We start from the raw sequence: 16,264 nt of genomic DNA, 5'->3' as shown, positions 1-16,264 counted from the left end.
CAGCTTCAAGGACGCTGATATTAAGTTACGCTAAAAATGTCATAAACAGCTCCGCTGAATCCGAGCTAAATCCCGGTTTTGGTTGTGATTTCTCGGCTTTTAAGTAATTCCTGCTAAAACAACAATCACGAGAATGATAATATGGTAAGAGATTTCGGCGGCTCAGCCTGGTTGAAGTTTGGACAGAATGCACAGTATCATAAACGCTGCCATTGACGAGAAAATTTAGAAGTGATATGACAGGTACTTGAGCCCTATGGGAGGTTTGTTCAGGGTGACTTCGAATTACATTCGAAACTGTGTAACCATGGGATTGGTCAAAACTAGCGATCACTAGGGAGCTGAAACATCTCGTCGCTGTTCCTGAGTTCCTGGTTTCCTGGCTGCATCTCGTCCGGGGCCTGCGTTCTGCGGTCCCTGGCTACGTGTCGTCGAGCGCCCCGGCGAGGGTGCAAACCGCCATGGCGGCCGCGTCGACGGAATCTTCTCCCCCGCCGAAAGCGCACGCTTTCAACGTTGTCGTGCCAGTAGGCACATCGGCGGACAATCTCATTGATGGGATATCCGCCATTGTGGGGCTGCCCGAAATTTTCTCGGCGCAGCACCTAGGAGGTACAAACTTCCAAGTCGTCGTCAACACCCGTGCAGCCGCCCTCAAGCTTCGTGAGGCCGGCAGCGTCTCCATCGCCAACCAGTCAGTCCCCATCGTGCCGACGGGTCCGCAGATGACGAATGTGACTTGCCTCTTCCTGCCGACGTTTGTGCGCAACGACCAGCTCGTCCAAGCCCTTGCCCCGTACGGCAAAGTCATCGACGTCTCCTACGCAACCTACCACCGAACGGCGACTGTGAAAACAGGAACCCGCTTCATCCGCATGGAGATGAAGGAGGCTAACCCCCTGCCCAACTTCCTGCGCGTCGCCGGACATCGTGCTACTTTTGACTACCGCGGCCTGAAGCGCGTATGCCGACGCTGCAGGCAGGAGGGCTACGTCCGGGCACAGTGTACGACGGGCTACTGCGACCGCTGCGGTGTCTTCGGGCACCCAACCGAGGGCTGCACTGCCAACTGTGGACGCTGCGGTGGAACCCACGCGACTGTGGACTGCACGGCCAAGAGAAGCTACTCCTCCATGGTCACCGGAAACTACGCCACCGATTTCCCGGCCCTGGACCCAGGAAACGCGACCCGTCCCATCGCCCCCGAAGCTACGGCCGTACCAACCGTCTCCACCGTCGCCCCTCCGTCACCACCTGACGCCGCAGCCGCGGCCGCACCACCGCCTCTTCCGTCGCCGCCCCCACCCGCCCCACCTGAGCCAAGCCCGACCGGCTCGGGGGTGACTTCAGCCGAAGCGACGGACTCTGCCCGAACCGCCGCGGTTATTGTCGGCGACACCACCTATGCAGCGTGGAGCCAAGCGTCGGGTGATGGCGAGGTGTCCAGCGACAGCGACCACCTCGTCATCGACGAGAACCCCGATCCAGGTGGCCCCGCAGAGACACCGACCGACAGTATGGATACGACCACAACTGAAACACCGGAGTCCGACTCGAACCGACTAATGCACGAGGACTCCAAGCGTCCCCTCAGGAGCAGCGGTTCCCGCTCAACTGACAGTGGGGGCCCACGAGCCACGTGCCCCAAGAAACCGCGAAAGTCCTCCCCCCCGCGTCGGGACCCCTCTCCAGCATCGTCCGACAGCTCCACGTTTTAAGCAACACGCCGGCGTCCCTATCCCCCTTTTTACTTTATACTGGCCACACTTCGAATATTATCCCTGAATGTGCGGGGCTTTCGAAACCCAGCGAAGCAAACTGAAGTGATGCATTTCGCGAGGATGCAGAACTGCGATCTTCTGTGCTTACAAGACACCAACTTTGCCCGCTTCCGTGACGTTGCGGATTTCGAATCCCGGTTTTCTGTGACTGCTTTTTTTTCTTACGCGCCGCGCCGCGCGACGGGCGTGGGCGTGGTTGTCTGCAATCGCAGTCTGCTGCGCAATGCCACTTATCTTTTTGATACGGAGGGAAGGACTCTTCGTTTGGACTTTTTCTTCGGTGAACGAAAATTTCGCCTCGTCACTGTCTACGCACCAACTGTATCGACCTTCCAGCACGAGTACTTCCGCAGCCTGGACGTGCATCTACTCGACGCGGGCCCGTGCTTTTTGGTCGGCGACTTCAATTGCGTTCTGGACTCTAACGCCGACGTTCGGGGTCCTGGTCAGGGTCGCTCAACCTGGTCCGCCCGTGAACTTCGGCGGCTTGTGAGGCACTTCGACCTCGTAGACGGATGGTCCTTACTGCATGGATCCACCCACCAGTCGACGTGGAACAGAGGGGCTTCGGGAAGTCGCATAGACCGGCTGTACTTGCCTCGCACGCTATCTGCCGCGCTACAGACCTGTACTGCGGTGGACTTCCCGTCGTGCCCAGAAGAGATTTCCGATCACCGTCCGCTACTTATCAAGTTCTGCTTCGACTCTGCCGTCGCACGCTCCCCACGTCCGTGGCGTCTGGATTCCAGGATCCTCCACGACGAGACCACGCGCCGCACGCTAGGCAACCTGGTCAAGGAGTCGCTAGTGGGCGTGCGCCCAGAGCCGGCGTCTTGGGACCGCCTAAAAGGTCAATGGCAAAGCTTCAGCACTCTGATGGGACGGCACCTCCGCGAACGGCATCGAGGGCTTCTACAAGACACTATACTCCGAATCCGTATCGTCCGCCGAGGGGGCGCCTTGACCCCCTTCATGAGGGCGTACCTCGACCAGCTGCAGAGACGCTACGAACGATACCTTCGGTGGGACTCCACCGCGGCTACTGTCTTGCAGGCTCAGGGGAGCCCGTCGGTCCACCCGGAGGTACTGCGCTACACCCATCGCACAAGCCTACAAGCCTTTGAAAGACAGCAGACGCCCTCCGCATCGGGGTCGCCCGGCCACCTTGACAATGGTCGCTTCGCAGCCCACTTCCGATCGCTGGCCCAGTCGGACGCGCCGGTTGATCGCTATTCGGTGTCCTCGCACCCTCTCCTCAGCGGCCTCCCCAAGATCTCCGCCGAGGATGACGCGGGCCTGCGGCGGCCCCCGTCCGCGACCGAGCTGTGAAACGTTTTGAAGCGGATGAAAAACGGCTCCGCACCAGGACCGGACGGTCTCCCAGCGGAGTTCTACCGCACGTTCTGGCACATTCTCGGTAACTTCTTTACCGCTGTCGTGCGGGTCTACTTTGAAGACCTCCTCCTAACGCCATTCTTTCGGCTGGGACGGATCGTACTCATCCCCAAGGAGGGTGGCGACCATGCCGACCCCGGGGCATGGCGCCCGATAACGTTGTTAAACAGTGACTACAAGCTCCTCGCGGCGACCCTAGCCTCGCGTCTGCAAACTTTCCTACCGGAGCTGGTAAACCCCCGACAGACGTGCTCGCGGTGTCGGGCCGCAGCATACCTACTTTGACGACTCTCACTCGCGACATCCTGGAGTTCACACGCTCCCGACGGGCGAGCGGGCTTCTCGTGTCGTTGGACCAACCCTTAGCGAAAAGTCGTTCAAAATCAGTACACTCGAAGTGTACTGAAGTATACTAAAAGTATACTTTCAGTGCGGTCTTTGTACTGATTGTATACTTTAAGTGTACTTAAAGTATATACTTCCAGTAAAAATGGCGGTGGACTGAAAGTATACTCGTCCGTACAAAACTAGTACATGTAGTAGAATCGTACTGCCCGCGGTAAAATGTAGTTCAAAATCAGTATACAGAAAGTGCACTTAAGTATACTAAAGGTCTACTTTCAGTGCTTGCAGTCGGTGTACTCAAATTATAATAACGGGTATATATATATGTATATATAGTGCGATTTTTAACATCAACACACTAAAAACCCGATAGATAGGCCGATGCCGTTTTCACAGAATATTTGTGGGGCTCGGTGGACATTAGATGAGTAAATAAACGTCATATACGTTGTCTAATTAGCTTTTGTAATTGACAGTGTAATCGACCATGTTGAATTTTCAATTTTAAAGGGGCTATGAATAAACTCTAGCCCAACTGAAACAATTTGCGAAAAGGTGACGAGTTTTGGGTTATTCATAGCTAAAACTCTGCCTTTCGTCGCCTGATTAAAAACAGCGCGCTGGACAGAGCGCAGGATTCTATTCTTACGTATTCCCTTCAGTCGAACCGTTGGAAATATGATGCTGGAGCATCCACCAAAGGCACGCTTTCAAAAGAGTGCAACTTCGTTCATTCTGAATGCGACAGCACTTTATGAGGGTTGTAACTTCACTAGAAAATTAAATAATGCATAGAACTCCAGTATGAGAAGTTCTCGCTAACACAAACAAACATGCCATCACCGATATGCCATGTCAAAACCGCTAATTTCACTCTCCACTTTGCCCGCCCCTGCCGCGCGTGGTTCTTGAATCGAGAGAAAAAGTGCGAGATTTGATAAATAAATATCTTAAAGCCCCTTGCTGTTTCGTGAATAGTTTTGATTGTGTCAGGCTGCAATAACGACTGCCTCTAAAACAGCAATAATAAAAAAAAGTAAATTTACGGATTTTAATTACTTAAAAAGATGTTGCCACGGTTATTCACCCATGTAATGTCCGCCGAGTCGCACGACACACATGAAGAGTGCATCAACATGACATGAGCCCCCAATTTTCCTAAAACCAGTTGATTAAAAAATATCACCGGGTATAGCTGACATAATGTGACAAAGGGATGCTTCATTTCTCATTTCACTGCAGACCACGTGGTCCAAAAGTTCCCCGGAGAAACGACCGGCACTGTCAGAGCATACTTACGTTGCAAATGCAACATGGACTTACGCCTAAAAAAAAGCACAAATAGAAAAATTAGCTACATTGTACGCCACGGAAAGTAGCGTTATCTAACTTGTCAATAATTATTTTAGCTAGTCATTTCTACTATATTTATCAATTGAACAGCCTACTTTTATTGCAAAGATAGCTTTTATTTTCCCTGAGCTGTATTTGTTACCTTTATTGAAGAATAAAGGTTTACTGTAAAAAAACTGTTAGCACTATTCGGAAGCTGGGCGATCGAGGGCAATCGCACCAAGTGTTTGATGTTGCTGATGAAAAAGCATGCACATGACTTTGTTTTCAAAGTGCACCGCCACTTGCGTGCTGCCTCATAGGCTAGTAGACAAATTACGTTTGTAGGATAATCCGGTGTTTTTGTAATGCAGGTCTCTGCGTACTATACGCTGTTTCAGATATCTGCATCCACAGCAATCAAAAGGACAGGAGGCAAAAGAAATCACGGCTAATAATAGGGGCATAAGATCCTCCACCTTGCATGGTCGCATGCAGCGCAAATCAACTTCTGAACCGCGTAAGCGAAGTGATGTTATGAACGGAAGCTCGCTCTGAAATTGGCTGGAGAAATCGGCGCCTTTATGTAACAACCTCAAGCTTTCACCGAAAGTGTTTCATGGTGTAGATTCATCTTGCAAAACTCTAAGACATCTCAATTCACGTGAAAACAGATTGACAATTGCAACAACGAACAACACCGTCGATCGAGATTTTCACACTGTAAAAAATCGACGTAAATTTAACGTGTCTTTCCCTCGTCAAAAAAGACGGGCACGCTAATTGTTTCAAAACACGAGGTTGCCCTCATTATTTATGTGCCGCGAGAGCCGATCCTTCCAGAAAAGCCGAAATACTAGCGGTGCAAGCATGCGCTGATGAATCAAAATAGCCTTGGCGACAAGGGAGAAATTGCTTGAGATAGTTTCGGTTTTACACTGAAAAAGAAAACCGAAAGTTTAGATAAAACCTAAGATAGACTAAACGTTTTGTTAATATTTTACGAATATAATAAAGTGACATTACTATTATTAATATATTGATTTGCTTAGTTTTGTATTCAAAAAAAAAAAAAAAAAAAAGACTTTTGAAAACTGCGCAAGCCCATCGCTATTGCAATCAGCTTCCGTTCGGCCAGTTCGGCCGCCGTTGGAGTTCCGGGGAGTTCGAGCATCGCTTCCTTTTTACGTTTTAGCCGTTTTTGCGGATATTTTAGATATCTTACTTACGAATACCATGTTCAATAATAGCAAGCGATTACTGAGAGCTGTGAGACACAGCGTCGCAAGTGGCGGACAGTCATGGCCGACTGGTGCAAGCGAAGGTGAGGAAGTTACTTTTGTTTCTGCGAAGTGCGCCGCTGTTTCAAACTTTGTCTTGTACCGTGTGCTTGCTAAGCTATGCTTGACTCTCACTATGCTCTACCCGGTTTTATTTCGTTATTTGAAAAGATCGTATCTTCAAAATGTATGGCTCTCTCCGCAGAGTTAGAAAGATTCGCGTGCGGCGGAACCGAGGGCCAGCCGAGGGCCTGTCCTGGACGCCGTCCCTACGACGGTCGCCCGACGACGCTTTTGCGGAGCGTTCAAGTACAGTCTGACGGCAGTTCAAGCAATCACAGGTCATGCTAGTTCTGACGTGTGGTCCCAACAGTCTCTCGCCAACGATTTGTTTCATAAAGCGGGAGCGTGAAAAACGTTACAAGAGCGAGCAGCATGATTTCTTGCGCGTGCTGATGCCTGTGCCGTAGAGACGGACGATCTCTTTGTGTATGCCGAAGCGGCACGCTTTCCATGTTTGCGATTTTGTGTTGTGAATAAAGTGAGTTTGGATGTCACGTTTTTTAGTGGCGGCGAAAGCCGCTACAAAAGGCAGAGCAGTTAGAAAAAGCAAAAGCATGAAAAAAATGTTAAAAGGACCTGAATACTCGATGGAGTTGAAAGATTACCAACGTACCAACTCGCCCAGTTATTCTTCGTCAAAGAATAATAGCCAATACTAATAAATTAAATAAATGCCAACTTTTAATTGGTTAGAAATTTATAATTGAGGCAGTACAGCCCTACCCTGCTCTAGTGCTTTTATGATATCAGATAATGTGTAAATATATAGGATAGTTCATAGCAACCATTTATGTCCGACCCATTATATTGAATCTTTTCTCTAAAAGCTCGAAGTTATATAAAAAAAAGTACTTATCAGAAATTAAGCCGCACCACTGAATGTGTAATAGCGTATGACATGTATGTGTGTTCACAGCAAAAGAAAAAGAGACATTAAGAAAATGCCAATCATTTTCTTTACTCTGTGTTAGAGCTTCTTTCAGGTATCAGGTTTTCAGAAACGATATTATCCGATTTTCCTCGCCCTTTTGTCAGGATGAAGTTGTTACTATCTTGCCTTCCTCACATAGTGGTCCTTTGAGCGAATTTTGTGATGTTATATCATAGAGTGGCATAGGGTAATTTTCTCTTCTCTTTTTACGCAGGATGTAATGGCATACCATCATCACAAACGAGAGTGTACAGTGAGGCATGCTCGGAAACTTGAATAAAGTGATAAGTAGGATTTCAATTTCTGTCTTATCAATTACGCGAAGAACACTGATCATACTGTTTGTATGCTACACATACATACTTTCAGTTGAAGAAAGCAGTGCCCCTCTTCTTTATGGCTTTTCTCACACAGTTTCAGAAGACGCCGGTACGTCATTCTCACGAAGAATAGAGCTGCCAAAGATTTCCTCGTTAATTTCCTGACTCATTTTTAAGAGTGCATCTCCCGATGGTGGCGCCTCTGCATTATCATCATCAATTGAGTTGTCAACGGCGTTTCTTAACATTTCACGAGAATGGAGCTGTATGAGATGAAATTTCACAGGTTGGGATACAGCCGTTCAAAGAAACACCTTTGAAAAGTCAGCTTTTTAAATGCAGGCGCCGATTTTTCTGGTCAATTTGAGACCGTTTTTTTCCATTCAGAACGTTCGACATACACGGCGTCTCAGATAACTTGCACCATACTTAAAAAAACACCGGATGGCTCTGTAGGAGTGAAATCAACTGTCGTTAGCAAGTGTCTTGAGAAAATGCACAGATTTTTTTAATGCGCCTGGTTATGCAAATAACTAAGATTAATGAGCTAACCTTTCAAATATTCTTTTAAGGGCCAAGATGTCAATTGTAGAGTTGCAGGGCGCATTGAGAAACACCCAATTAAAGTGTTTGAAACATAATACGTTTTCGTGCTTTTTTCCGGCCTTCAAAGAACGCATATTCGCGGCGCGATCGCACGCCGTGATTGGTGAAGCGAGTTGTCACGGGGTATTTTTTTGTATTTCGCGGGCGTTTTTTTTGAAGGCTAGGGAAAAGGAGCATGCAAAGTGCACCTTGTTGAAAAAGGTTTAATTGGGTGTTTCTTAATGCGCTCTACAACTTTCCATTTCACACCTCGGCTTTTAAACAAAGATTTCAAAAGTTAGCTTCTTACTGTTAATTAAATAAATAGGCGCACTAAAACAATTTCGTGCACTTTCGTAAGAGACTTTCTAACAGTGTACAGATGGTTTCACTCCCGCAGAACGCTCCGTTTTTGTTTTTTTAAAGTTTGGTGCAAGTTATCTGGGGCACTCCGCATATATGTACTAATAGTGTACATCTAGTACACCAAAAGCATACATGTAGTGTACTAAAGGTGCACTTATAGTATGCTAAAGGTACACACGAGGTGCACTTATGGTATACTACATATGTACTTGGGGTGTACTAAAGATATACTATTTTGTTTCATAAAAGTGTGAAACTAGTACGATTTCAGTACATACCCTAAGTTCACTATTAGTATACTTTCAGTATACTGATTTTGAACGACTTTTCGCTAAGGGAAGCCAAGGCGTTCGACCGCGTCGAGCACCAATACCTGCTCGGTGTTCTCGACGGGTTTGGCTTCTCCTCCGAGAGTGCTCAGCTGTTCGCAGCCTTGCACAGTGACTTCCCTTAGCGAAAAGTGGTTCAAAATCAGTATACTGAAAGTATACTAATAGTGAACTTAGGGTATGTACTGAAATCGTACTAGTTTCACACTTTTATGAAACAAAATAGTATATCTTTAGTACACCCCAAGTACATATGTAGTATACCATAAGTGCACCTCGTGTGTACCTTTAGCATACTATAAGTGCACCTTTAGTACACTACATGTATGCTTTTGGTGTACTAGATGTACACTATTAGTACATATATGCGGAGTGCCCCAGATAACTTGCACCAAACTTTAAAAAAACAAAAACGGAGCGTTCTGCGGGAGTGAAACCATCTGTACACTGTTAGAAAGTCTCTTACGAAAGTGCACGAAATTGTTTTAGTGCGCCTATTTATTTAATTAACAGTAAGAAGCTAACTTTTGAAATCTTTGTTTAAAAGCCGAGGTGTGAAATGGAAAGTTGTAGAGCGCATTAAGAAACACCCAATTAAACCTTTTTCAACAAGGTGCACTTTGCATGCTCCTTTTCCCTAGCCTTCAAAAAAACGCCCGCAAAATACAAAAAAAAAAATACCCCGTGACAACTCGCTTCCCCAATCACGGCGTGCGAGCGCGCCGCGAATGTGCGTTCTTTGAAGGCCGGAAAAAATCACGAAAACATATGTTTCAAACACTTTAATTGGGTGTTTCTCAATGCGCCCTGCAACTTTACAATTGATATCTTGGCCCTTAAAAGAATATTTGAAAGGTTAGCTCATTAATCTTAGTTATTTACATAACCAGGCACTATAGACGCTTTACACACGCGCCAAATTACAGCCGCCATTGCTGACCTTCTCTTGTCTTACCGAGATGCCGAGCAACTGAAACGGTAGTTGACGATCCTCTACAAAGGCCGATGCTTTAGAAAAGGACACAGTTGAATCTAATATGGCAATAACCTGGCCTGCTATGGTAATGATGAAGTGAAATAAACGAAATAAAAGGAAACAAAAACTGAAGGTCAGTTATGGCGGCGTCCATGCACAGCTGCTGCAAAGCGTCTATAAAAACAAAAATCTGTGCACTTTCTCAAGACACTTGCTAACGACAGTTGATTTCACTCCTGCAGAGCCCTCCGGTGTTTTTTTAAGTATGGTGCAAGTTAATCTGGGACGCCGTGTATGTCGCGCGTTCTGAATGGAAAGAACGGTCTCAAATTGACCAGAAAAATCGGCGCCTGTTTTTAAAAAGCCGACTTTTCAAATGTGTTTCTTTGAACGGCTGTATTCCAACCTGTGAAATTTCATGTCATATAGCTCCATTCTCGTGAAATGTTAAGAAACGTCGTTGACAACTCAACTGATGATGATAATGCAGAGGCGCCACCATCGGGAGGTGCACTCTTAAAAATGAGTCAGGAAATTAACGAGGAAATCTTTGGCAGCTCTATTCTTCGTGAGAATGACGTACCGGCGTCTTCTGAAACTGTGTGAGAAAAGCCATAAAGAAGAGGTGCATTGCATTTTTGAACTGAAAGTATGTATGTGTAGCATACAAACATTATGATCAGAGTTCGCGTAATTGATAATACAGAAATTGAAATCTTACTTATCACTTTATTCAAGTTTCCGAGCCTGCCTCACTGTACACTCTCCTTTGTGATGATGGTATGCCATTACATCCTGCGTAAAAAGATAAGAGAAAATTACCCTATGCCACTCTATGATATAACATCACATAATTCGCTCAAAGGACCACTTTGTGAGGAAGGCAAGACAGTAACAACTTCATCCTGACAAAAGGGCGAGGAAAATCGGACAATATCGTTGCAAAGCCTGATACCTGAAAGAAGCTCTAACACAGAGCAAACAAAACGATTGGCATTTTCTTAATGCCTCCTTTTCTTTTGCTGTGAACACACATACCAGGTCATACGCTATTACACATTCAGTGGTGCGGCTTAATTTATGATAAGTACTTTTTTTATATAACTTCAAGCTTTTAGAGAAAAAGATTGAATATAATGGGTCGGACATAAATGGTTGCTATGAACTATCCTATATATTTACACATTATCTGATATCATAAACGCACTAGAGCAGGGTAGGGCTGTACTGCATCAATTATAAATTTCTAACCAATTAAAAGTTGGCATTTATTTAATTTATTAGTATTGGCTATTATTCTTTGACAAAGAATAACTGGGCGAGTTGGTACGTTGGTAGTCTTTCAACTCCATCGAATATTCAGGTCCTTTTAACATTTTTTCATGCTCTTGCTTTTTCTAACTGCTCTGCCTTTTGTAGCGGCTTTCGCCGCCACTAAAAAACGTGACATCCAAACTCGCTTTATTCACAACACACAATCGCAAACTTGGAAAGCGTGCCGCTTCGGCATACGCAAAGAGATCGCCCGTCTCTACGGCACAGGCATCAGCACGGGCAAGAAATCATGCTGCTCGCTCTTGTAACGTTTTTCTCGCTCCCGCTTTATGAAACAAATCGTTGGCGAGAGACTGTTGGAATTACACGTCAGAACTAGTATGACCTGTGATTGCTTGAACTGCCGTCAAACTGTACTTGAACGCTCCGCAAAAGCGTCGTCGGGCGACCGTCGTAGGGACGGCGCGCAGGACAGGCCCTCGGCTGACCCTCGGTTCCGCCGCACGCGAATCTTTCTCACTCTGCGGAGAGAGCCATAAAATTTGAAGATACGCTCTTTTCGAATAACGAAATAAAACCGGGTAGAGCATAGTGAGAGTCAAGCATAGCTTAGCAAGCACACGGTACAAGACAAAGTTTGAAACAGCGGCGTACTTCGCAGAAACAAAAGAACTTCCTCACCTTCGCTTGCACCAGTCGGCCATGACTGTCCGCCACTTGCGACGCTGTGTCTCACAGCTCTCAGTAATCGCCTGCTATTATTAAACACAGTATTCGTAAGTAAGCTATCTAAAATATCCGCTTAAACGGCTAAAACGTAAAACGGAAGCGATGCCCGAACTATCCGGAACTCCAACGGCGGACGAACGGAAGCTGATTGCAATAGCGATGGTCTCGCGTAGTTTTCAAAAGTCTCTTCTTTTTGTTCTTTGTTTTTTTTTTGTCTTTTTGTTCTTTTTTTGTTCTTTTTTTTTAAGACAAAACTAAGCAAATCAATATATTAATAATAATAATAATGTAACTTTATTATATTCGTAAAAAATTAACAAAACGTTTAGTCTATCTTAGGTTTTTTCTAAACTTTCGGTTTTCTTTTTCAGTGTAAAACCGAAACTACCTCAAGCAATTTCGCCCTTGTCGCCAAGGCTATTTTGATTCATCAGCGCATGCTTGCACCGCTGGGATTTCGGGTTTTCTGGAAGGATCGGCTCTGGCGGCACATAAATAATGAGGGCAACCTCGCGTTTTGAAACAATGAGCGTGCCCGTCTTTTTTGACGAGGGAAAGACACGTTAAATTTACGTCGATTTTTTAGTGTGGAAATCTCGATCGACGGTGTTTTTTCGTTGTTGCAATTGTCAATCTCTTTTCACGTGAATTGAGATGTCTTAGAGTTTTGCCAGATAAATCTACACCATGAAACACTTTCGGTGAAAGCTTGAGGTTGTTACATAAAGGCGCCGATTTCTCCAGCCAATGTCAGAGATAGCTTCCATTCATAACACCACTTCGCTTACGCGGTTCGGAAGTTGATTTGCGCTGCATGCGACCATGCAAGGTGGAGCATCTTATGTCCCCATTATTAGCCGTGGTTTCTTTTGCCTCCTGTCCTTTTGTTTGCTGTGGATGCAGATATCTGAAACTGCGTATAGTTGCGCTGAGACCTGCATTACAAAAACACCGGATTATCCTGCAAAGGTAATTTGTCTACTAGCCTATGAAGCAGCACGCAAGTGGCGGTGCACTTTGAAAACAAAGTCATGTGCATGCTTTTTCATCAGCAGCATTAAACACTTGGTGCGATTGCCCTCGATCGCCAGCTTCCGAATAGTGCTAACAGCTTTTTTATAGTAAACTTTTATTCTTCTATAAAGGTAACAAATACAGCTCAGGGAAAATAAAAGCTATCTTTGCAATAAAAGTAGACTGTTCAATTGATAAATATGGTATAAATGACTAGCTAAAATAATTATTGACAAGTTAGATAACGCTACTTTCCGTGGTGTACAATGTAGCTAATTTTTCTATTTATGCTTTTTTTAGGCGTAAGTCCATGTTGCATTTGCGACGTTAGTATGCTCTGACATAAATGAAGCATCGCTTTGTCACATTATGTCAGCTATACCAGGTGATATTTTTTAATCAACTGGTTTCAGGAAAATTGGGGGCTCATGTCATGTTGATGCACTCTTCATGTGTGTCGTGCGACTCGGCGGACATTACATGGGTGAATAACCGTGGCAACATTTTTTTAAGTAGTTAAAATCCGTAAATTTACTTTTTTTTTATTATTGCTGTTTCAAAAGTCGTTATTAGAGCCTAGCACAATCAAAACTATTCACGAAACAGCCAAGGGGCTTTAAGATATTTATTTATCAAATTTCGCACTTTTTTCCTCGATTCAAGAACCACGCGCGGCAGGGGCGGGCAAAGTGGAGAGTGACTTAGCGGTTTTGACATGGCATATCGGTGATGGCATGTTTGTTTGTGTTAGCGAGAACTACTCATACTGGAGTTCTATGCATTATTTAATTTTCTAGTGAAGTTACAACCCTCATAAAGTGCTGTCGCATTCAGAATGAACGAAGTTGCACTCTTTTGATAGCGTGTCTTTGGTGGATGCTCCAGCATCATACTTCCAACGGTTCGACTGAAGGGAATACGTAAGAGTAGCATCCTGCGCTCTGTCCAATGCGTTGTTTTTAACCAGGCGACGAAAGGCAGAGTTTTAGCTATGAATAACTCGAAACTCGTCACCTTTTCGCAAATTGTTTCAGTTGGGCTAGAGTTAATTCATAGCCCCTTTAAAATTGAAAATTCAACATGGTCAATTACACGGTCAATTAAAAAATCTAATTAGACAACGTACTGTGACGTTTATTTACTTATATAATTTCGACCGAGCCCCACAAATATTTTGTGAAAACGGCATCGGCCTATCTATCGCGTTTTTAGTGTGTTGATGTTAACAATCGCACTATATATATATATATATCTATATACATACCCATTACTATAATTTGAGTACGCCGACTGCAAGCACTGAAAGTAAGCCTTTAGTACACTTGAGTGCACTCCTTGAATACTAATTTTGAACTACTTTTTACCGTGGGCACTACGATTCTACTACATGTACTAGTTTTGTACGGACGAATATACTTTCAGTCCACCGCCATTTTTACTGGAAGTATACTTTAAGTACACTTAAAGTATACAATCAGTACAAAGACCGCACTGAAAGTATACTTTTAGTATACTTCAGTACACTTCGAGTGTACTGATTTTGAACGACTTTTCGCTAAGGGTTCTACTACATGTACTAGTTTTGTACGGACAAGTGTACTTTCAGTCCACCGCCATTTTTACTAGTAGTATACTTTAAGTACACTTAAAGTATACAATCAGTACGAAGACCGCACTGAAAGTATACTTTTAGTATACTTCATTACACTTCGAGTGTACTGATTTTGAACGACTTTTCGCTAAGGGTTGCGGAGTGACTTGTTCATGAATGGCTCCTTAGTGGCGCGCTTTCCGGTAACGCGAGGAGTTCGGCAGGGGTGCCCGCTGTCCCCGGTATTTTTCGTCCTCAGCTTAGAGCCCTTCCTGGTTGGAGTCGACAGGCACCCCAGCATAAGCGGACTTGCTCTACCTGGGTACGGTGAGCTTCGCATCTCGGCGTATGCGGACGACGTGACCCTCTACCTGCGCGACGAAGACAGCCTGGTGAAGGCCCTCCGACTCTTCGACGAGTACGCGTGCCTCTCCGGCGCACGGTTGAACCCTGAAAAAAGCAAATCTCTCTGTATCGGGGCTCCCCACACGTGCCCGCCATCTCTGCCGCGAGCCCAGTCCGTTACCATTCTTGGAATCTCGTACGACGCCTCCGGCGTGGCTCCGGAGACCTGGTCCAACCTGCGTCAAGAGATCATAGAGAAGGCCGCTGAGGCTGGCCATTACGACTTCCCCATGGCTGTGCGGCGGTACCTTGTTCAGACGGTTTTCTGCGGAAGGTTGTGGCATGTGGCCCGCGTAGCCCTCCCGCCGCGCCCCTTCATCCTCCAAGTGCGCTCGGCGCTGTTTACCTTCTTCTGGAACAACCGCACAGAACTCGTGAGGCGCTCCCGCTTATGCCTCCCCCGCTGTGAAGGAGGGTGGAGCTTTCCGTGCATCGAGCTGGCAGCGCCCCTACTGGCCCTGAAGACAACCCCGGCAATCCTTGACGACCACGACAACCCAGCACGGCCACTCACGCTCTACTTCCTCGGCGCCAATAACCGTCTTTTGGGAGACTCTCTTCCGAGCCCTCTTCGGCCCCGAGCGGAGACGACCCCTGCATTTTACAGGTCTACCGCGGATCTCTTCGACAAGCTCAGCGTCCACGTGTCACGAGAAGAGATACTCGAGGCCCCGGCGTCTAGGCTTGTTGAACGCCTAGTGGTGGCAGACCAACCCCCGCCGCCGCCGGGCACGGTGCAGCCGTACCCGTGGCTGGCATTGATGTCGTCCACGCTGCCGGACCACGTGCGCGACTTTGAATGGTTAAAGGGTTGGGGTGTCCTCCCAACAAAAGACAGGCTTTTCCGCTGGGGAGTGGTACGGGACGCACAGTGCGTCAATTGTGGTGCAATAGAAACAAACGCGCACGTCGTGAGAAAGTGTGTACCGGCGAGGGACCTATGGCGCGTAATACAGCGCTCGTTTCGAGGTCTCGGGGTGGACGTATACGTCACACAAGGCCGTTGCCCGCGGGGCGCCTTTGCGCTGCTACTAGTGGCAATATGTGAGTGGGTGCTGTGGCGAAACCGTTGTGTCGCGACGGCCCAGCGACAACGACGCCGCGCGTTGTGGCCGCTGTTGTGGGACATCCGAAAAGAACTCACCGCCTACCTGGACGACCAGCGGTTCTCCCTTGGCGAACAAGAGTTCCTCCGCCGGTGGTCGTGCCGCTACCTTTGTGTGGTGAGGGGTCGCGTCATGATCAACTTTTTACTGTTTAATGTGCCTTAAACTCTAGTTGATACTACAGACCAGTCCCCCGCGAGACCGTTGAATATGTTTGTTGCGTGCAGCGAGCGTGCATTTTTGTGGAATAAAATTTTCTGAACAGCTGAAGGACCACCGTTTCCAAAACTCCTCGAGTGCAGGCCGGGGCACTTGGGTGAATTGTACACAATAAAAAGATATAAAGTGGTGATTTCAGGCTTGTGTCCTTCTGAAATGCCTTGCCATATTTGGAATTTCCTTACTTAGCCGGATCTGGGATCTCCATACCTAGCCAGGGGT

The 16,264-nt window shown here is 46.5% G+C and overlaps 2 protein-coding genes across 2 annotated transcripts; both read left to right on the top strand.

Moving 5' to 3' along the window:
* Positions 1 to 461: 461 nt before the first annotated feature.
* Positions 462 to 1,718, top strand: LOC120840591 (mucin-7-like). The gene has a single exon (XM_040211163.1). It carries the CDS (start codon positions 462 to 464, stop codon positions 1,716 to 1,718), a length of 1,257 nt encoding a protein of 418 aa, XP_040067097.1.
* A 1,035-nt stretch (positions 1,719 to 2,753) lies between these two features.
* LOC120840590 lies at positions 2,754 to 16,016 on the top strand. The gene is made up of 2 exons (XM_040211162.2): positions 2,754 to 2,803; positions 14,701 to 16,016. Exons 1-2 carry the CDS (start codon positions 2,754 to 2,756, stop codon positions 15,986 to 15,988), a joined length of 1,338 nt encoding a protein of 445 aa, XP_040067096.1. The 3' UTR covers positions 15,989 to 16,016.
* Positions 16,017 to 16,264: the final 248 nt, after the last annotated feature.

Source organism: Ixodes scapularis, unplaced genomic scaffold, assembly GCF_016920785.2.
Source record: "Ixodes scapularis isolate PalLabHiFi unplaced genomic scaffold, ASM1692078v2 PGA_scaffold1__304_contigs__length_218370807, whole genome shotgun sequence".
NCBI lineage: Eukaryota > Metazoa > Arthropoda > Arachnida > Ixodida > Ixodidae > Ixodes > Ixodes scapularis.
This window is presented reverse-complemented; position numbering and strand designations above follow the sequence as displayed.